At 46.7% G+C, this 23218-nt stretch overlaps 1 protein-coding gene across 1 annotated transcript in view; it reads right to left on the bottom strand.

The window, feature by feature from the left end:
- FBXO42 (F-box protein 42) overlaps positions 1–23218 on the bottom strand; it is a gene marked incomplete in the record, with an annotated part of 1591641 nt that overhangs the window by 625184 nt on the left and 943239 nt on the right. The window contains 1 exon segment of the mRNA XM_044061846.1: positions 12478–12588. Coding sequence (XP_043917781.1) covers positions 12478–12588 — 111 coding nt within the window.

Consider the following 23218-nt stretch of genomic DNA (forward strand, 5'->3'; position numbering starts at 1 on the left):
ATGAGCCTTGGGGCCGAGATCTGCCTCTGGGATGCCTGTATCTGCCTCTTTGTGGTCTGTCTGACACGGGAAAGGACACATTTTTAGAAGGCAAGTTCCTGCTAAACCTGGGTGGCTGTACCAGTAAGAAACCCTTGACTGACTGCATGGATTTTGCTTTATCCTCCATTTTTTCAACACCTCTTCTGCTTTAGTACCAAAAAGTATCATGCTGTAATGGTGCATCTAATAATTTTGCTTTAACATGATCAGGCAGATTCTGTTCCTTTACCCAAGCATGCCTTCTAATAACAGAACCTGTAACTGCGGCCCTGCAAAAGGCCTCCAGTGAATCATAACCACATTGCAAAGTATGCATTCCCACTTGTTCAGCTGCATGCAATAAATCCTGCAATTCCTTGTTCTCTGAACATTCAATATTTGTCAACAATTTTTGTTTAAGCAGTGACATTAAATATTGCTGATATTTAAACATATGAAACTGACAATTTAAAGCCCTTACAGCCAGGGTAGCAGAAGTGTAGACCCCCCCCCCATCTGTCTAGAGCCCTAGAATCCCTATCAGAGGGGACAGAGTTTTTTGCAGTGAAAGCTTTATCCCCTTTGGGACCCTGAGATATAGTTTCTGGGTCAGCAACGGGGTTTTTATATAGGAATTTATGTGAATCTGGGATCCTGTAGTATCTGTCTGGCTTAGCTGGTGCAGGGAGTAGAGAGTCAGGGGACAGACCGGACTCTGAAAATACATCTACAAAGCCTAGAACAGGTGGAATAGCAAGGGGTCTGTGCTGAGTAAGTAAAAGAAAGTCTCTGAGCCTTTTCTTAGATTTAGAATAATCTTGGCTCTCCCAGTGGAAATGCTCCCTCATGGGTTTCCCCAAAAGAACAATCCTCAGGAGGAGAGGCTGAAGGAATGTATTCTTCAGCATCAGAATCCTCATAGGGAAGCATGGAGTAATCCTGTTCAGAAGATAAATCAGAGGAAATAGAAACCTGATCAGAAGAATCATACTCTGTCTCTTGCCTAGGCCTCATCAGGAGGGGGATGGGAGCCCCTGATCAAAGTAATTAGGTCTTCGGCCATTTTGAGCATCTTTTGTTTTAGGCATGGAAAGTAGGAGAATGCTGTACTTGTTTCTTTTGTCTTTAGAGCCGCTTTAGTCTTTGAAGCCGAAGATGGCTTAATATATAGTTGTGTAGGTCTGAGGACACCCTCAGAAGCCAATGCCTGCTCAGCGGGGCTCTGGACCCACCTGAGGGAATGATTTCTGAGTGTCCAATACCTTGAGTATCCAGAGGCCCAGTCGGCTCCACGTGGGAGTTGGATTCGGCCTATGGCTCTGAGGTAGCGGGCGCCAGGGGCTGCAGAAGCGCCTCACTGCGAACCGGCAACTGGCCTAGCAGAGGCCTCGTCGATTTTGGACCTCGGATGCCTATCAAACATGCACCAGAGTGTCTCTGGGGGATTCCCCTGGTGGGGGAATTAGAGCGAAGTACTCGCTGCACTTTGCGTTTGAAGGAGACGCGAAGAGATCGCAGCAAGGTTGACCCCATTTGAAGGAAGATTTGCTTTGCCACTCTCGGGTTCAGAGACCACTCGTATGGTGAAAGGATGGTTAGACTCAACCTGTCTGCCAAGATGTTCGACCGGCCCGGAATGTGCATTGCTATGAGAAAGCGGTTGGTGGAGATCGCCCATTCCCAAACTCTCATGGCCTCTCGACAAAGTAGGTAGGACCTGGTTCCCCCTCGTTTGCTGATATACCAAACGACTGACATGTTCTCTGTCTGAATTGCAATAGTTCCCAAGGGAAGAAGGGCTTGGAGTGCTTGCAACGCAAGGAGCACCGCTCTCATCTCTAGGCCACTGATGTGCAACAAGGTCTCTGACTGGGTCCACATGCCTTGGACGGTTCTGCCCATACAGTGCCCCCCACCCAAGGCAAGAAGCGTCCGTGGTCACTGTGGTTAGGGGGGGACAGAGAAAGGACGCTCTTTCTGGAGGTCCAGAGACTGGAGTCACCAGAGTAGGGCTTTCTTGCAAACCCTGCTGAGGGGAATGGGTGAACTCAGTGGATTTTGCAGGATGGACCACTGAACCTGTAGGGTCCATTGCAGTACCCTCATGTTCAGGCGCACCAAGAGTAGCAGATTTATAGTCGCCACCATGGAGCATAGAGCCCTCAGGACCAATTCCACTGGAGGAGCCGGGTAGTTCAGAAGGGCTTGCACGTGGAGCTTTAGGGTCCGAAGTCGGTTGAGAGTCAAAAAGACCTGCAAAAGATTCGTGATCAATCTGGCTCCAATGAAGTCTAAGACCTGGGTTGGTTGGAGAGCAGATTTATTGATATTGATTGTGATTCCCAGTCGGGAGGCCAGACAGAGGAAATAATCTCTGACTGAGCACAGTAGATGCCTGTTGGGGGCTGACAGGAGCCAGTTGTCTAGGTACGGAAAGACCTGTATTCCCTGAAGTCTCAGGTGGGCCGCTACCACTGCTAATACTTTGGTAAAGACCCTGGGGGCTGTGGTGAGACCAAAGGGAAGGACCCTGAACTGTTAGTGGCTGGCTCCTAGCCGGAAGCGGAAAAACCTTCTGGATCGCCTGTCCATCAGAATGTGGTAGTACGTGTCCTTGAGGTCTATGGAGCAAATCCAGTCGTTCTCCTGCAGGAGTGGGAGAATGGACTGAATGGTGACCATCCGGAACTTCTCTTTGGCCACCGACAGGTTTAGGAAGGATAGACAGAGGATTGGTCTTAGGTCCCCCGTCTTTTTTGGCACCAAAAAGAACCTGGAGTAAAAGCCTGATCCGGATTGGTCTGGGGGATGTGCTGGATTGCTCTTTTTTCTAGCTGCTGAAGGATTTATGCTGCTGCTGCAACCCTTTGATTGGGTGGGACATCGGGGAGGCTGCGGGGTTTGGGAGGAAGGTTGAGAAAGGGAATCTTGTAACCTCTGGATATGATCCGAAGCACCCAGCGATCTGTTGTAATGGACACTCACTTTGCTAGGTGCCTCGAGAAACGCCCCCCAGACTGCCTCCAGAGTGGAGCAGTCGGGTACCCCTTCAGGGTTGCTGCATGGGCAGATCAGAAAAGGGTTCTCTCGACCCGAAATTCTTCGGTCTCCCTCTGCCTCTGGGCCGGTGTCCACCCTGTCCTCCTCTGCATCTGAAGGACGAGGGGTTCGGAGCGAAACGGGACTGTTGAGATTTCCGGAACCACATCTTCTCCTGTCCCTTTTGGTTCCTAGTGAAGGACCTCTGGGGGCAGAGAAGCGGACTCAGATGGCAGACGTCTTCCCGTCTTTCTCACGCTGGACCAGTGTGTTGCGTACAGTCTTGCCAAAGAGCGAAGAACCATCAAAAGGGGCATTAGTGAAGACGCCTTGAAGGGTTCCGCAAAAATCATAATGGCGGAGCCAAGCATGCAGTCGTAAGACAATGCCCGCTCCGCTAGTTCCAGCGGCCCCTTCTGTGGCATGGGAGAGGAGCCACATAGAGGTGTTAGAAATGGATTTGAGAGTGGCCATTCGGGTAGAGAATACTTTCTTCTCCTCTGCGACATGGACTCTGGGGGTGACCCGGCATATTCTTTGATGAGATCCTGCTGGAGTTGGATCACGTGTGCCATATAATTCAGCGACCTTACAGAGAAGGTGGCTGAAGCGAACATCCACTTACCCAAATGGTCCATCGTCCGTGTCTCCTTGTCTGGAGGATGGACCGAGGAACTCTCCTGGGCCAGTTCCTTTTTAGTGGCAGCCGCCACCAACATGGCATCTACAGGAGCACCCTTGCTCCAGCATGTCCTATCGGAAGGGGGACTAAGAATTTTATCAGGCCTCTTGGCAATGGGCTCAGAGTCCGGCTCCTTCCATGCCCTGGTAGTAATCAGGTCTACCAGGGGATCGGCGGGAGGGGACACCCAAGAGGTAGATGGGCCTGCGTCAAACGCCTCCAGAAACAGACTCATCAGAGGAAGGTTTTTGGGCAGACCACCCCCCCTCTAATTCAAAGCATTTCCATGATGTCTCTGAAGGAGACGTCTTCGGGGGGGGGGGTGACCTTGGGGAACCTTCCCCTTCCTCTAAATCTGTCTCTGTTGTCAAGGACTCGGGTGAGTCCTAGTGCCTCCTCTTGCACTTGCGTTTGTGAGGAACCTCCTCGGGGGGGGGGGCTGTCCGAAGAGGCCTCACCAACCACATCTTGTTCCTCCAAGGGAACTATCTGGGACGTAGGCGCAGGCTGCCCCTGAGGCCGGGTGATGGAAGGTAGGCCCGTCTGAGATTGAGTGCAGGGTGGAGCCGTAGCAGAAGCCTGGGGCCTCGAATCACTCGATAGAACCCTCTTCACAACATCGAACGCCGAAGGGGAGCTGCTCTCCCTGGGATCCGAAAGCAGTCTTCTCGGATCCGATGTGTGGATCGGAGCCAGCGCCAAAGCAGTTGGATCCGAAGGGCCAGTATGCTCCGACCGAGACTGAGCCGAAGACACACTGACACCTCCAGATCCGAAGCTCAGCTCCTCTCAGCTCCAAGAGCTCGGATCCGAAAAGGGACCCGACAAACTCGAGGGTGCTGTCGGTGCCAAAGTACGAGGTACTATCGGAGCCGACACTCCCCCCGGCTCCAATGCTACTCTGCTTCGAACCCTGGAAGTGGGTCGGAGAAGGAGCTATCTGGGCGAAAAAGACGGTCGAGATCCTCCCCGGGGGGGGGGGGCAGGAGCACTCCCATCTGCAGCTGGGCCTGGAGGAATCTACACATCATCCGGTCCATGTCTGTATCGGATAAGCTTCTAGTTGACCTAGAAGAGGCCACCGAGGTGGGACGGGAGTGCCGCCTCGATCTCGAAGGTGACCGGGTCTCCTCCTCCTCCGGCTCTGGAGAAAAACGGGGTGAATGGAGCTGGGAAGGAGAAGGCCCGGAGGCCTTAGGAGAAGCCGCTTGCTTGGCCGGCGGGGCAGAGGAGGAAGACTCTGCCCACCACTTGTGGTGTTTCTCTTTTCTGCGCTCTCTCCTAGATTCCCTCTCCTCCTGGCCTGCGGTGGGAGAGTGAGTCCCAGCCAGGGGAGCAGGGATGGGGGGTGGCACTGCCACGGCAGGCACCACAGAGGGAGAGGACGAAGACGTCTGATCCAGGGGCAACAGTCCCACCAAGACCAACTTCGACCTCCTGTCCCTCAAAGCCCTGGGGTTGAAGGCTGCACAAATAGTGCAGCCTGAGGAGAGGTGGCCAACCCCAAGGGAAATAACAGAGTGTGGCCATCTGCTGGGGACAGCTTATGGCCACACTCTGTGCATTTAGAAAAGAAGGCTTTAGGGGCCTCAGACATACTTAGAAAAAATTTAAACACTAGGCCCAACACAAACACGCCTTCACACACACACACACACACACACACACACAGGGGAGGACAAACTAGATACAAGTAAGTTTAACTACAAAAGGTTACTACTAATACGAATAGACTAGGGCTAACATGCACACAAATATTTTTTAACAGTTAGAAGAAAAAAGAAAGATTTTTCTCACAAAATACGTTCTACCCACACCTGGCAGCTCGATCAAGCTGCTGACTGAGACGCGGCAAACGAGATTTGAGGGCAGGAAGGATTAGCAGGGGATTATGGGTAAGGGGGAGGAGCTTGGAGCTCGGAACTTAGCTGTTTGAAGCTGCCGGCTCGGATCCGATATGGATCAGATACCCACAGGTTGATGGACAAATGAAGTTAACTACTTCAGATCTGACAATTTAAAGCCCTTACAGCCAGGGTAGCAGAAGTGTAGACTTTCCCCCATCTGTCTAGAGCCCTAGAATCCCTATCAGAGGGGACAGGGTTTTTTGCAGTGGAAGCTTTAACCACTTTGGGACCCTGAGATATAGTTTGTGGGTCAGCAGCGGGGTTTTTATATAGGAATTTATGTGAATCCGGGACCCTGTAGTATCTGTCTGGCTTAGCAGGTGCAGGGGGTAAAGAGGCAGGGAACAGACCGGACTCTGAAAATACATCTACAATGTCTAGAACAGGTGGAATAGCAAGGGGTCTGTGCTGAGGAAGTAAAGTCTCTGAGCCTTTTCTTAGATTCAGAATAATCTTGGCTCTCCCAGTGGAAATGCTCTCTCATGGTATGCAGAGTTTCCCCAAAAGAACAATCCTCAGGAGGAGAGGCTGAAGGAATGGATTCTTCAGCATCAGAATCCTCATAGGGAAGCATGGAGTAATCCTGCTCAGAAGAGGAATCAGAAGAAATAGAAACCTGATCAGAAGAATCGTACTCTGTCTCTTGCCTAGGCCTCTTATCAGGAGGGGGATGGGAGCCCCTGATCAAAGTAATTAGGTCTTCGGCCATTTTGAGCATCTGTTTTTTTAGGCATGGAAGTAGGAGAATGTTGTACTTGTTTCTTTGTCTTTAGAACTGCTTTCGTCTTTGAAGCTGAAGATGGCTTAATATATAGTTGTGTAGGTCTGAAGACACTCTCAAAAGCCGATGCCTGCTCAACGGCTCCGGACCCATCCGAGGGAATGATTTCCGAGTGTCCAATACCTTGAGTATCCAGAGGTCAAGTCGGCTCCACGTGGGAGTCGGAATCGGCCTATGGCTCTGAGGTAGCGGGCGCCAGGGGCTGCGAAAGCCCCTCACTAAGAACCGGCGACTGGCCTAGCAGAGGCCTCGTCGATTTTGGACCTCGGATGCCTATCCTTATCCTTGTCCTTGCGTTTTTTGTAAAGTCCGGATGTCGGCTGGTCCGACGGCATTATATAATTAAATTTCCGGCCAAAGTAATGGAATGCAAAATCGAACAGACGTTTACGAGTGCGTTGGTTAAATCTAGCACAAAACCTGTGATCAGGGCCTAGGCAAGGAATACAGTAAGAGTGAAAATCCTTATGAGGTATTTGCTTCCCACAAGAAATACAATTAACTTTTCCTGACATCGGTCTGGAGCAAGAAAAATTTTCTCCAACGGGGTACTCAGCTTTAGTGAAGACTTCGGTTCTGAAATTCAGATTTGAAAATCTCAGGAGTCAGCCAACCGGCACTTGCAAACTGCTTTTGCTTTGGGCACCGAGCGGCAAGACAGACAGAAGAAAATGGCGTCGGCTGAATCTTTTATACCCCTGGCTCACTGACGTCAGGAAAGAGGTGACAGCAACTGACGCCGGACCTAGACTTTGGAATTTTGGCCGACTGAGGGTAGCCTGCCAGCAGGATAACCCAAGAGTAATGACTGCAACAGTGAAACACGATCAACATCTGACAATTTAGTGCTGTAATACCAAGAGTTGCAGAGGTGTATACTTTTTTTATCCCATCTGTCTAAAGCTCGGGAATCCCTGTCTGAGGGGGTGGGATTCTTAGCTGAGGTAGCTTTAATTCTTTTAGGTCCTTGGGAGATGACCTCTGGGTGAGCAGTAGGATTTTTGAAAAGAATTTGTGAGTCAGGGACTCTGTAGTACCAGTCAGGTTTCCTAGGAGCAGGATGAAGGGTGTCAGGAGTCAAATTGGATTCCATAAATACATCATCCACAACATCCAGAACGGGAGGAATGGCCAAAGGTTTGTGCTGCGGTAAATCTAAGAATTCCCTGAGTCTCTCTTTTGACAGAGAATATTCCTGACATTCCTATTGGAAATGCTCCCTTAAAGTATGTAGGGTTTCACCAAATGAAACATCCTCTGGAGAAGCAGAAGGAATAGATTCCTCTGCATCAGAATCCTCAAGCAGAGAGGGGTTGCATGTCTTAATATTCAGAAACCTCAGATTCATCGGACTCCTGTTCAGATAAAACTACTGGGGATAAGTCTTTCGGGTAGCCTGGCTTCCCCTAATAAGCATAATAATGTCTTCCGCCTTTTTAAGCATTTGAGATTGAGGCATGGAAGCAGTGACTGAGCTTGGGTCATTTTTTTAGGCGTAGTTCATACCCTGGGCCTTAGAAACTCAGTAGTTTTAGAAAACTGAAGACGCAAAAGTAGTCTGTTTGTTCTAGAATTGGTAGTGCAAAGAACTTCCTCGGAAGCCGGTGCCTGCTCAGCAGCTCCGGACCCATCAAAGGTAGAGACATTCGCAGGATCCTTAGTCAAAGAAGAGTCTCGCTTCATAAAGGGTCTCGGTAGCTGCCTGCGAATTAACAGAAGTGGGCATCAGAAGCTGAGAAAGCGCTTCAATGAGGTCCGGAGAACTGATTACTAGCTTAATGGAAGCATCATTGGCAGTTTTGGACCTGTGCGGTTTTGTCTGTCTTTATCCTTACTTTTTTTTGGAAGATCAGTAGTGAGATGGCTAACCTAAGCCATATGAGAATACGAGGACTGACAGCAAAAATATTTAGCTACAATAAGGGCCCGACAACCTTCAGTTCTGGTGTGGAACAAAGCACAAAAGCGACAGCGAGGGACATCATGCTCTGGGCTTAAACAGGTGATGCAGTAAGAATGGAAGTCTTGGTGTGGTATTTGCCTTCCACAGGTGAGACAACTTAACTTTTTCTCTGACATCGGTTAGAACAGGAAAAAAGGATCCTCAACAGGGTACTTGGCTGTAGAAGACTTCAACTTGGAAATGAAAACTCAGGTAGCGGCCGACCAGCACTCATGCTAACTGCTTCTGCTTCAGGCTCCTCGGCAAGAAAGACTGATGTAATGACGTCGGCTGCCTGATTTTACACCACTGATGAGCTGACGTCAGTCCTAGAGCAACAGCAAGCGATGCAGAAATACTAAGCTTCTGGTATTCAGGCTGAGGGCTACCCCTGGCAGGATAACCCAAGTGTGATGACTACAACAGTGAAACATGAACATCACCTCTTCTGGCCATCTGATACTGGAGAACAATCCTATTTGAAATGTTTCATCATCAGCAGGACTGTGTCAACAAAGGAAAGCTCCTCCAAAGGAGGATCAGGTCTGACAGATTCCTCCTCAGACCCACAGTGCAAAGGTGAAGGCAACTGAGAGGAATAGGTTAAGAAGCCAGCTACAGTCAGTATCCTCATCCGAAAACTCAACTTCCCTAGCTCTGTTAAGGGTAGAAGAGCAAGGCGGTGTAAGAACACATCTCCCCCTCTCCCCGAGAAGACCTCAATACCATATAGGCATTGAACAAGCCTTGAGTGAAGTCCTGCCTTTCCCTTTGTGGATCCCTGGGAGCACACAAAACATGCTTAGTTTTCTGTTTTTTCGTCACTGGGATGTCTTATGACAAAACTCAGAGGTTCAGACCCCTAGCTAGATTCTATTAAGGTACCTGGCACCTCTCCAAGCACTAGGATTTGAGGAATCCCTTTAAGCCCCACTGAAATAATCAGCTGTGGTTCCCAGTCAACACTTGCATAAGACGTCTGCAAGGCCTCCACAGTTGTGTGAGAAGCAGGTTTCCATGTCAACCTCCAAGAAGGTCACGACAGAAGAAATTAATGGCAAGACCAAGCTGTCTGCACTAGGTTCTCACTCACTTCAAGAGAGATGTCCGATGGAAGCTGTACCTCTGGGCAAGCAGCTGTTGCCATGGTACCTTGGGCCCTAAAGCTTAATATGCTGGTTCTCAAGGTAAATGAAAAGTGAAGAAAGGTGGCTATGCAAAGTCTTGGGTAAAAAAGCCTGACAAACGGAACACTGAGTGTGGTTGTGAAATACACCTAAGAAAAACAGGCACCTATCGTGATGGTCTTTGAGTAATCTGCCTCCCACATTGACATTTCCCTTTCTTGGGCGACACATAATCCACTGAACAATGCAAGAAAAAGAAAAAAGGGTGAACAATGTGAGAAAGAAAAATGGGTAGTTATCTGAAAGACATAGGCATGGCTAGGAAGCCTGGTGATAACACTCTGGTACAAATCCAACAGCCAAGCAAAACCTCATATACCGCAGCACACCCTAAAAATCAACCTACAAGAAGCTTTGTCAACCTAGGGATGAGACTTTGTCCATCTCAAAAAACAGAGCCTCTCCTTCCTGCCATATCCACCCCCCACTCCCACCCCGGCAGCCAACTGTGGAGAATACCTCATCTTCCTGCTGCTGCAAAACCAGACTGGAACGTGGCAGTTCTCAGGATGCCTGGGAGACTGGGTCTCACATATGAAAGATTTAAGTTGGGCTTCTGCCAACATCACACACAGGTGCCCATGAGTGAAGTTACTCAACTACTTCACCCAAAGGTCAAATAACTTCTCAAGCTCTCGCATGTTGACAAATCAACAAATGGCTCTTTCTCAACAAGGACTAAGCAGCCAAAACAATCATAGGGAAACCAAAAAGTAGTCTCAACTCCTGGTATCACTGACTGGCAAAAGAATGATTCATAGTGTTGCTCCTTGTGACCATGCTGGATGGACTTAAGGACAAGTCAGTAAGACAGGAGAGTATCAGAACAACACAGTGGGATGGGAACAGAAGGTGCTGCACTGATTGGGCAGCAAATCCCATAAACAAACAGAAGACTAGAACAGACTTCAGCTTCCACTAATCGGAATTTATCAGTACCCCCGAGAGGCCTGGGAGGTTACAGACAAAAAAACTAAGCACAGGAGCACTAAGCCCTAACCACTCCTTACAGACCTTTGCCAGAACTCTGATCCACCCTGAAAAATTGGCATGGACCACCTCAACAGTGCAGTGAAGACCCTACTTCAGCCATTCTTCATTTCTAAGGCAGATGATTATGGAAAACCTTCAGAAAACAAAAAAACAAAAGCTTTCACCTTGTGATTCTGCATGTATATACAGGTAATATCTCGATTAACACCGCCATCTCACTGCTTGCCATTAGCAAAGTCTAACCACTTTATACTATACACAAATTTGATACCCTTCACATATACATACTTCTCTTACCCTTCCCGTCCCTCCACGTAATTCCTGCTGTAAAAGGATCCAAAACACACTGAGTGCTCCATGACAATCTGCCTACCGTTTTCTCTTCATTGAAATCTCCCTTTTCTCTCCGGTTCATTCAACTGCTTCCATAGAATCTATTTCCATCATCTTCCTGATGTCCACCCCTTCTGAAATTACCTATACAGCCACTTTTGACAGCCACAAACACAAATTTTGCATACATCAATGAGCCCAATAAAGCCCTTAAGTAGTTTTCCTCCATTCCACCACTCCAGTTTAAACCTCAAATTCCTTCACTCTCCACCCGTAATCTCATTTAACACGTTTTACCCCTTCACAATAAATGAACTCCCTTTATACTTCTCGGCATCTCTGCTACCCAAGTAATGCCCATGGAATCCAATCATTGCCTCTCCCAAATAAGCACACCAAACCGCTCCTTAACCTACCCCCACCCCCCAAAAAAAAGACCACTGTTTCCAATAGAGTCACCTTACTAAAGACTCTGTTCATTAGCCATGACACCATTCACTGACACTGATCTTCAAATAAATGCCAGTGTACCCTCTTCTATGCTCTTTTGCTGGCATACTGGACGGACTTCACCTTTCCAACGGAAAATGAGTAGTTAATCTCGGATTAATCATTGTTAAATGGGTGAGAAGATATTCCAAACCTTAACAGCAGAAAGTGCATGGTCATTAAAACACAAGACAACAAGGCATTTAACTGATGGGTTGCATAAAGAATAAAAAGGAAGACCTTGATAATTCAGATCTGTTCTACCCTGCTATTACAATGCTGAGGTTAAGACCATGCACATATACTTTTGAGAGAACCTTACAGTAACTTGCGCTGTTACAAACCCATGTCTGAGATGCTTGCATAAATGTTTATTACTGTTTCTCCTATCTCCCTGCAACTACACAAATCTCCATGCCAAATAGGGAATTTTCCCCCTTTCCTTCCAAATGTCCAAGGGAATCAGATAATGAAGCGGAGAACTATGATCATATCCATCACCCTGCAGGAGTGGAAGTTTTATCATTGGTCCCTGAATTACCCTCACACCCTGTAGCTTTACAAGCAGACACCAAACATGGGCCTGCAATACTGGCCTAGGGATACTTTCACTCTTGCATGCACTCTTGCATGCAACTGCTGAAAACTGGTTACAGTATTATGTATTGCTTAGCAGGTCATAATACATGCCTTGAGCCACACAATGCTCTCGGTCTTACTTGCTGCAATCCCTGGCCACCATTGGGCATCAGTAATGCAGCCTGATGTTCTACCTCCTCTCCAGTGCAGTTAAGCCACTGCTAGAAAGTTTTCACCCCTCCACGTACTCCAGCACCTGAGCTACTAATCAAATGCAGCTCTTCTGGGCCATATTTCACCCTATATGCTACAGAAATGGCTACTGATTTAAATATGCACTCACAACATTCATATGTAAGAAATAGGTTACACAATCCATTCATTTTACAACAGTATTTCTCACATTTTAAATAAACTATGCATTACAGGGTAGCAGACTTTTTACAACTAGCATTCAAACAGCAGTAACCTGACAAACAAGTAGCATTTAATGAATTTACACTTTCATATTAGTGAATACTTACATTTGCCTTGATCCTAAAGAACCTCCAAAAACTATCATCTTATCTCCTATTACAGACGAGGAATGCCCAGCCATTGGCGGTGGCCCGTGAGTGGTCACTATACAGTTCCACCTGAAAAAGACACAGTTGGCAAGCTAAAAATAAATTACTATTTGCTCAGGTGCCGCATCATTTGAACCTTAAAGTATTAAACCACAACCACAAAGCAAAAAATATGACGACCTACTTAACTTACTACGAGAATAGCTCTCATTCATGGGTCCTACACTAAATGAACTAAATAAAGGAGACATATGATACAAAGGCCAGCTCTAGCCAGCTGACCCTCAGTAGTAATCCTCTTTCCCACTTTCCCTTCTGCAGAAGTTATGAGAAGTAAAGGTTTGTGATAAATATACTTACGCCTACAGCAATGAACAGCCAATGAATACCTAAAAAAAACAAAAGCAGTGAAGCAACAACTTCCTTTTCTGAAGTGAAAAGAATTGCTGTACAATGAATCTGACCGACATTCTTAAGCTTCTGTGGGTAGACTGAAGGCTTTATTTGTAGGTTGCCTTCTTATAGGTTCATAGGTAAGTACTAGGCTATCTGCCTGAGAGCATATGTAAGCCTAGCCAGAATGTATGGGTTTTCGCCGCCCCCTTAGATTAGTTCCCTGTGCCTCTGAACAGCAGAGCCATTGGTTCCCTGTACCTCTGTGCAGCAGAGCCACTGCAGTGATCCCCGGGGTAAATTTTCTGTTTCCCATCCACTCATCAAGGTTTCTCTTGAAGAGTGTTAGTGAGGGGCTCTGCCTAATGTAAACTGGAATCCTGTTCCAAAGCATGGGGAGTCTCTGGGACAGGAATCTATCCCTCCATCAAGTCCTATTTATCGTTATGGTGAGGTTTAGATCCCTAGAGTGTGTGGCTCTCGGGGATTTGTTTTTTTTTTTAGGTGGAGCATGTCCATCAATTCTGGGTTGGACATGGCATTGTATGTCAGGCAGAGATCACCTCTGAGTAAGCGGTACGCAACAGAGTACAGCTGGAGTTTCTTCAGTCGGGCTGCATACGGCATCTGTTTGGGGCCAGTAATCCTCTTGATTAGGTACTTCTGTGGTATTTCCAGCTGTTGCAGGTGTCTTGTAAGGTACATCCCAAATGGGGTGTTGTACTCTATGATGGTCTGATGAGTAGAGGGACACAACAACCTCTTTTGTTCTAGATGCAAACTCTTTTGTGATTAGGTGGGCCACATATAAGGATTTTCTAAGCACCTTGGCAATATGATTATCAAAGGAGAGATTACTATCTACTTGGGTCCCCAGATCTCTTATTTCATTTTCTGTATTTAGGGGACTACTCATGTATGTGCTAGTTCCTGGGTACTGTTTTTTCCAAAGGGGATAACTATGCACTTTTTGGCATTTAGCTTGAGGCCATGATTTTGACACCAGGTATCCGTCTCAGTGAGACCCTTCTGGAGGATGTCTGTATCAGCCGGAGTCTCAATTATGGTCCCCAGTTTGCGATCTTGGTCAGCCGTAGTCCTCCTGTGCTTGCCTGTACCTCTGAGAAATATATACCGAACAGGAGGGTTCCCAGGACTGAGCCAATAGAGTCACTTGTAACCAGTTTAGAGTCGGACCTAGAGCCTGCAAATCTCACCATGTGAGTTCTATCCGTGAGCCAATTGGCAACCCATCTCATCACGTACGGGTTTATGTTCAGGCTGGTGAGCTTGTCTAATACCAGAATGAGGAATGAAGTTGAAAGCCTTTCCTAGGTCTGGGTAGGCTGTGTGGACCTCCTTTCCCTAGTCTAAAGCCTTGGTAACTGTCTCGAGGTCCACCAGATTTAGGAGGCATGATCTGTCCTTAAAGCCAAACTGGGAAGGGTCCAATGTTTGGAGGTTCCCAATGTCTCTGTTAATGAGTTACATGATGATGCGCTCCATAGCCTTGCAGACCAGGCTTATAGGGCGATAGTTCCCGGGGCCCACTGTGGATCCACCTTTGTGGAGTGGGATAACTGTTGCTGTGCTCCACTCTATGGGTACGTAGCCTGTAGACAGGCTGGGTTTGAACAGTGCGTTTAGGTGAGGGGTTAAGTTCATTTTGGAATTAGTGTAAGACGCACAGCCTGGGACACTGTCCAGTCCCATTGAAGCTGTGTCTTTGGCTTTGGATAGGGCTGTTTTAACCTGTGTGTCAGTGATTGCCACGGCTCTACATTCCTCTGGTATGGTTACGGGCCCTTTAGGGGGTGAAAGGGGGGTGAAGTTTGCACTAAACCTGCCAGGATATTGGCAATATCAGTCAGTTCAGTGTATTTTGTGCCATTCTGCAGTCAGAGCAGATCCGAGAGCTTCCACTTAGGTTCTTGACATAGCTAAAAAATGCTTTGTGGTTATCTTTGGAGTCCTTGGCAATTTTTCTTTCGAAACTAGCCTTGGATGATTTTATGAGGGATCGTAGTTTCTTGCTGATACTAGTCAGGGATGTCGTTCCTTCTTGGGATTGTACTCTTTTCTGTACTAGTTTCCTCCTCCTATTGTATAGCTTGTTTATGGTAGGGGTCCACTATACTGGTTTCCTTTTTTTTGGAGGAGTGAGGTCTTGTTTTTTCTTGGGATAGCATGATCCATGCATTCTTGCAGGTGCTCATAGAGTGCCTTTGCAAGTGATTCAGCAGCTTGGACAGCGTTGTCCTTTAGCATGGGGGCCGTGAACCTTTTCACCTTGGTCTTAAATAACGTGAACTTTGCTTTTGAAAAGATTTTCACGGTGGTTTTCCTGATTGGGGGTGGAGGCGAAATATGGATATTCAGAGTGATTAGTCTAGGATATGATCTAACCAGCGAGGGGTTGACCTCTGGTGTAGAACACCGGTCGTCCATGTTGGTGATGACCAGGTCCAATATGTTGTCACCTCTGGTGGAGGTGTTGACCAGCTGATCCAACATGTTTGAGTTTATAAATTCTAGGAAGCGTTACGCTAAAGAGTTGGCACTTGAACAGTTCTCCCAGTTATTGTTTGGGTAATTGAAGTCACCCAATATTAGGGCGTTTGGTAGGACCTTCAAATTTTCCAGTGTCTCCAGAAATGTGGAATGGGTGTCCTGGGTCATGGTGGGGGATCTGTAGCAGGCTACAATTTGAATTGCAGTTTTGTCCGTTAGTTGCACATGGATGATCTCTGAGGCATTGTGCTGTGCCACTAACTTGGAGGTGTGGGTATCCCTTAAAGAATATGGATACACCCCCGCCTTCTGTGTTTCGGTCCGGGCTCTGACACTGAAAAGTATGGCATGAGTTATAGTCTGGTGTAAATGCAACCATATTTAACAAAAACATCCATTTAATGAAGTTGAAGCTTTTTAATTAGTAAATCACAATGATGTAAAGGGTTTCTAATGGGATATATGTGCTAGCCAACATTCATTAAAATAGTCTAAACTGCAAACTGTTCCAAGCCCATACAGAAATGGAAAAAAGCAGCAATATAAGAGAAAGTACAGTTGTGTAAACTTACCATAAATGTAGGTGTTCAAGTGTATTCACCATTGTAGTCATCACATTTGGGTCATCTGCTTGCAGTAGCCCTCAGTCGGCCTGATTAAGTCTTGGGTCCTGCGTCGGTTGCTGTCTCCTCTTCCATGACGTCAGGTAGTCAAAGAGTATAAAACATGCAGCCGAAGCCATTACATCAGTTTTTCTTGACCCAGATGTCAGGTGCCCCCCTAATTGGGAGCAATCAAATATACAAGGATATACCTCCAACAAAAAAGCAAATACACCAAAAAGATTTTAAGCATAGTAAAAGAAAGTAGAGGTATAGCCAAAAGAAGTCAGGGGGCTGGAGGGAGGGTAACCAGGATCGCAACAGTGAATACACTCGAACATCTACATTTATGGTAAGTGTACACAACTGTACTATGTTCGTGTTTCAATGTTGCAGTTATCACATTTGGGTAGATTCCCAAAGCTAAGTTTGGGAGGAGGAATTCAGATAGCATTAGGGCCAGCTATAAGGCCCTGTAAGACTGCAGTGGCAAAACCAGATCTGGATTTAGAGAAAATTGGCAAATGATAATGCTTGGTGAAAGTATGTACAGAACTCCAGGTAGCAGCTTCTAGGATGTCCCTGGTAGGGATGCCCCGGAGAAAAGCTGTAGAGGTAGATGCAGCCCTGGTTGAGTGGGGTCTGATCCCCTGTGGGAAAGGTTTTCTATGATGCTTATAGCAGAAATTAATGCAATGGCCTATCCATTTAGAACTGGTTCGTTTTGAAATAGTTTTCCCCTCTGTCCCTGCAGCAAATGCCACCGGCAGTTGTTCAGATTTCCTTTGAGGTTTAGTCCTGTCCAAGTAGGATCTAAGCTGTCTGTGCACATCTAAGGAGTGCATTATCCATTCCCCTTTGTTCTGTGGATTAGGGAAGAAAGTTGGCAAATGAATCAACTGATTAAGAGCCACACTGGATACCACCTTGGGCATGAAGGTTGGATTGGTTCTGAGAAACACCCTGTCCGCGTGAAGATGATGAAAGGCTCCACTGCCATAAGGGCCTGTAATACAGATCACCTTCTTGCTGTAGTGATTGCTAATAGGAAAGCTGTTTTCCAAGAAAGAAATTTTAAATCTGCAGTAGCAGCTGGCTCGAAAGGAGAAAAGTACAGTTGTGTACACCTACCATAAATGTAGATGTTAGAGTGTCTTCACTGTTGCAGTCATAACTGTAGGGTGATCCTGCCGGCAGGCAGCCCGAGGTCGGCCAGAATCCCAAAGTCTGGGTCCAGCGTCGGCTGTTCCAGCAAGCACCCTGACGTCAGAACGCAGGGATATAAAGCTGACAGCCAACGCCATCTTCGCCAGTCTTTCTTGCCCCAGATGTCAGAAGTCCCCCAAAATAACCAAAAGGTGTCCAAAAAAGGAACCACAAATACACCACAAAAGAAGAGGAAGATAAGAGGGGATAGTTGGGAAGGAAACACCGACTGCAACAGTGAAGACACTCGAACATCTACATTTATGGTAGGTGTACACAACTGTACTATGTTCTTCGTGTTTCACTGTTGTAGTCATAACTATAGGGTGGAATCCCAAAGCTGTGATGAGGGAGGAGATAATGCAGAAGAAGGGGCCAGCCAGAAGACCCTGCAAGACAGCAGAGGCAAAACCTGCCCTAGACGTAGAATACAAAGGGAGATTATAGTGCTTAGAGAAAGTATGCACTGAACTCCAGGTGGCAGCTTCCAAAATGTCCTTGGTAGGAACTCCTCTGAGAAAAGCTGCTGAAGTGGCAGCTGCTCTAGTAGAATGACTTCTAACAGTACCTGGAATTGGTTTCCCAAAGTGAGAGTAACAAAACCTAATCCCATGAGCAATCCATTTGGAAATAGCTTGTTTAGAGATAGCTTTGCCTAGAGAACTAGAGGCATAAGAGATGAGCAACTGATCAGATTTCCTGAAATCTTTAGTTCTGTCCAGGTAAAACCTAAGTTGTCTGTGTACGTCCAATGAATGCAAAATCCTTTCACCTTTGTTTTGAGGATTTGGAAAGAAAGTAGGAAGGTGAACAGTCTGATTTAAAGCCACTTTAGAAATCACCTTAGGCATAAATGTAGGATTGGTCCTCAAGGCAACTCTGTCTTGGTGGAAAATAAGGTATGGTTCCACAGCCATGAGAGCTTGCAACTCAGAAACCCTTCTGGCAGAAGTCAAAGCTAATAAAATAGCTGTCTTCCAGGAAAGGAACTTGATATCTGAAGCAGCTGCAGGCTCAAAGGGGGGTAAAGTTAGTTTTTCCAAAACATAATTAAGGTCCCAAGCAGGAACAGGAGTTCTGGGAGGTCTTAAATTCTTAGCCCCTCTCAAGAATGGTCTCACCAGCTGGTGATAAAAAATGGGGGGATCAGTGTTGTAATGAGCTGAGATAGCCGAAGCATGGATTTTAATGGAAGAAAAGGAGAGGCCTTTAAGAAAAAGGTCTGAGAGGTAAAGTAGAATGGAAGAAATGTCAGGCAAAAGAGGGTTAGAACCTCGGTCCCGCATCCAAATGCAAAATCTTTTCCATTTAGAAGCATAGGATTTTCTAGTGCTAGGACGCCTAGCTTCTAAGAGAACATCCAAAACTTGTTGGGGAAAAGCAGAATGAGTCAAAGGCCCTTGTAAAGCCAAGCTGCCAGGCAAAGAGTCTTGATTTGAGAGTGAAACATCTGACCCTGATGCTGGGACAGAAGACAAGGAAACAGAGGCAGAATCCATGGAGGTTCCAAGAACAGGTGTCTTAAAGTTGGATACCAAAACTGCAGAGGCCAATTTGGAGCTATCAAAATGAAAATTTTGGGTTTGTCCTGTTTTATTTTCAGTAACACCCGAGGCAGAAGAGGAAGAGGAGGGAAGGCATATCCTGAAAGATTCCTCCAGCTGAAAGACAGGGCATCCACTTTCCAAGCTGCTTTGTGGAAGGACCTGGTGCAAAAGAGAGGCAGCTGATGGTTGAGATGAGATGCAAACAGATCTATCTGAGGGACTCCCCAAACTGCTGTAATCCTGCTGAATATGTTGGGGTCCAGCATCCATTCGTGAGGATCCAAAAGATTTCTGCTTAGGCTGTCTGCTAAGAGATTCTGTTTTCCTGGAATGAATTGAGCTTGAAGATGCAGATTTAGAGTTAGAGCTGTATCCCATAGGCTCATGGCTAGTCTGCAAAGGGGGTAGGAGTGAGAGCCCCCTTGCTTGTTTATGTACCACATGACTGTGGTATTGTCTGTGCGAATCAGAAGATGGCCTGGTTGCAAAAGACTCTGGAAGGCTAGAAGAGCATTCTGGACTGCCAACATTTCCTTCAAGTTGATGTGCCAGGTAAGATGCTTCTTTGTCCAGTAGCCCTGCTGGCAATTGTTTAGGTAATGAGCTCCCCAAGCATAATCCGAGGCGTCTGTGGTTATGATCTGAGCAGGATGAGGTAGACGAAAGGGATTCCCTTTGTTTGAAGCACAAGCCCTGGACCACCAAAACTCATTTTGGAGGCAGGGAATCAGAGGTATCAATTTCCAGGCTGTGGTAATGCTGAGACCATACACTCTTTAGGTACCATTGAAGTTTTCTCATATGAAGCCTTGCATTTGGAATCAACAGGGTGCAAGAAGCCATGTAGCCCAAAGCCTGCAGGAATTTTCTTGCAGTGAGCTGAGTTAAAGTAGCCAAGGTTTTGAAAATTGATGCCAGCTGTACTTGTTTTTCTGGAGTAAGGAAGGCCCTTTGTAAGCTTGTGTTTAGAAGAGCTCCCAAAAAGATCATTTGTTGAGAGGGGATCAAATGTGACTGTGTTCACTGAGAATCCCAGTAGTAGGAGAAGACGCTGAACAAACTGTAGATGTTGAAGTAAAAGATCCTTGCTGTCTGCCTGAATAAGGCAGTCGTCCAGGTAGGGGTAAATTTGAATTCCTTGGAGTCTGCAATAAGCTACTACTGGAGCCAGACACTTGGTAAAGACTCTGGGCGCAGTAGATAAGCCAAACGGCAGTACAGAGAATTGAAAGTGTCGAACCTGCCTCGAATCGGAGGTATTTTCTGCGTTCCTGTCTGATGGGAATGTGTAAATAGGCTTCCTTCAAGTCCAATGTCACCATCCAAGCATCCTGGGTGAGCATGGGAAGAAGTTATTGCAGAGTAAGCATCTTGAATTTTGGAATCTCCAGAAAGGTGTTAACACTGAGAGGTCCAGAATAGGTCTCCATGAGTTTTGTTTCCTTGGGACCAGAAATAGTCTGGAGTAAAAACCTTTTCCCATCTCTGGAAGAGGAACAGGTTCTATAGCTTTCATGGCCAATAAGGCATCCACTTGATTTAAGGCCTCTGACCATTGATGTTTTGGCAGATCCGGACAGCCTGAAGACCTTGGCAGAGTATGAAAGTGGAATTTGTAGCCCCTTAAAATCACGTCTAAAACCCATTTGTCCTGGGTAATACGAGTCCAATTTTGGTAGAAAAGAGAAAGTTTTCCTCCGAGGGGGGCTTCCAGGCAAGGAGGACCTGTAGCCCAACGGAGGGAGTCATTGGGTCTGCTTCTTTTGAGATCAAGGTCTGTCTTCTCCCCTTCTGGGTGAAGAAGCAGTCCATTGTCTGGACCTGTAAGAGGCCTGAGCCTGCCCCCAACCTCTGGAGCGTCTATATCTTCCCCTTTGAGGCCTGTCAGACGTGGGAAAAGACCAATTTTTGGAGGGCCAATTTCTAGAAAATCTAGGAGGCTGAACTTGTAAAAAATCTTTTACAGTCTGCATAGATTTTGCTTTTTCTTCCATCTTTTTAATAACCTCATCAACCTTGGATCCAAATAAACATCATGCTGAACAGGGGCATCTAACAGCTTAGCCTTAACCTGTTCTGGTAAATCCTGCTCACGAAGCCAAGCATGTCTCCTGATAACAGTACCAAAGGCAGCAGCCCTGCAAGAAGCTTCTAAGGCATCAAAACCACAATGTAAACTATGTTTGCTAACCTGTTCAGTTGCATGCAAAACATCCTGTAATTCCTTGCCCTCTGCACATGCAGGAAAGGTAGAGCGCTTTTGCTTTAGAACAGACAAAAGAAATTGCTGATACTTGAACATGTGAAACTGGCAATTTAAAGCTCTAATAGAAAGGGTAGCAGAAGTGTAAACCTTCTTGCCCCACCTGTCCAAGGCACGAGAATCCTTTTCAGAGGGGATAGGATTTTTAGAAGAAGCGGCCTTAGCAGCCCTTGAACCCTGAGAAATGGTTTCAGGATCAGCAGAAGGGTTCTTAAATAAGAATTGATGGGAGTCAGGGACTCTGTAAAATCTATCAGGCTTAGAAGGAGCAGGCAAGGAATCAGGATTTAGGTTAGCTTCAGAAAAAGCATCATCCACAATATCAAGTACAGGAGGAATAGCCAAAGGTCTGTGTTGAGGGAGAAGGAGAAATTCCTAAGTCTCTTCTTGGAAGCAGAGTAATCCTGACCTTCCCAATGAAAATGCTCCCTCATCTCAAGTAAGGTTTCCCCAAAAGAGAAATCTTCAGTGGGAGAAGCAGAGGGAATAGAGTCCTCTGCATCAGAATCCTCATAAGGAGGAAAAGAATAATCCTGGTCAGAGGAAGAGACAGAAGACACAGAAGCCTGATCAGAAGAATCATAAGGAATATCCTGTCTAGGCCTTTTTTCTGGAGGAGGGTGAGAACCCCTAATCATTGTAAGTAAATCTTTAGCCATCCGAAGTAATTGCTTCTGGGACTTGGGAGCTGTATCCGAGGAAACTTGTGAAGAAACCCTTGGTTTAACAGGAGGTCTTTGACTTTGCCTTTTTCTTTGTAGAAATAGTGATATTAGAAGGCCTGAAAACCCCCTCAGAAGCCGGTACCTGCACAGCGGTTCCGGACCCATCTGAAGGAGCGACGTCAGAAGGTCCTGCAGCAGTTAAAATACTAGGCCTAGAAGGCTCCCCATGGGAGTCCGTGTCGGCCATCGGTTCCGTAGTGGCAGACGACAGGGGCTGCAAAAGCGCCTCACTGACGACCGCCGAACCCGAAGCTGGCTCCGGCTGCAAAATATCATGTTTGGACCTCGGAGGCCTATCCTTGTCTTAGCGTTGCTTTTGAATTCCGGTTGTCGGTAAAGTATCCGACGACATCCTATAATTGAATCGTCTACCGAAATAGTTCAAGGCCCAATCGTACCTACGCTTGATAGTGCGAGAATTAAACCTGGCACAGAACAGACAGCAAGAAACGTCATGGTCAGGGCCTAAGCAAGGTAGACAGTAAGAGTGGAAATCTTTATGAGGTATTTGTTTCCCACACGATATACAATTATTAACTTTTTCTGACATCGGAGGAGCAAGAAAAAAGTTTCCCCAACAGGGTACTTAGCTTGAGAAGAGAAGTAGAAAACTTCGGACCGAAGACAATCAAAGCACGTTGTCTGAAAACGCCAACCAACGATTTGCGAGCTGCTTTCCACCGCACAAGAAAGACTGGAGAAGATGGCGTCGGCTGTCAGCTTTATATCCCTGCGTTCTGACGTCACGGTGCTTGCTGGAACAACCGACGCCGGACCCAGACTGGGATTCTGGCCGACCTTGGGCTGCCTGCCGGCAGGATCACCCTACAGTTATGACTGCAACAGTGAAACACGAAGATCATCAGTGAGTTTCTCCAAGACAAAGTTAAGGTCCCAGGCTGGGATTGGAGCTCTCCTGGGTGGTCTTAAATTTTTGGCCCCTCTGAGGAGCTGCTTGAGCAGTGGATGAGAGAAGAGGGGAGGTTCTGTGTTATAATGAGCTGAAATGGCTGAGGCATGAATTAAAATTGAGGAAAAACACAGGCCCTTGTGAAGCATCTCAGTTAAGTATTGTAAAATCTGAGGTAAATTAGGCGCTGTTTTGCTCATCCCTTGAGATTGGTTCCAGGCACAAAATATTTTCCATTTTTCAGCATAAGATTTTCTAGCACTAGGCCTCCTTGCCTCTAAAATGATATCCATCACTGGTTTCCTGAGGGATGGTAAAGGAGAGATTAGGTAATTAGCTAGGCTGCTAGATTCAGTGTTGGACTCTGAGGGTGCAGAATCTGGTTCTCCTGCTGAGACAACAGGGAAGGAGTCTGAGGCAGGTGCCATGGGGCCAACCATGACACTGCACAAGAGGGGGTACCAGTGTTAGCATGGCCAGTCTGGTGCAATCAAAATAGTCCTTGGTTTGTCCTGTTTGATCTTTAGTAGTACTTTGGAGAG

Source organism: Protopterus annectens, chromosome 2.part0, assembly GCF_019279795.1.
Source record: "Protopterus annectens isolate FY-2018-M chromosome 2.part0, PAN1.0, whole genome shotgun sequence".
Taxonomy (NCBI): domain Eukaryota; kingdom Metazoa; phylum Chordata; order Ceratodontiformes; family Protopteridae; genus Protopterus; species Protopterus annectens.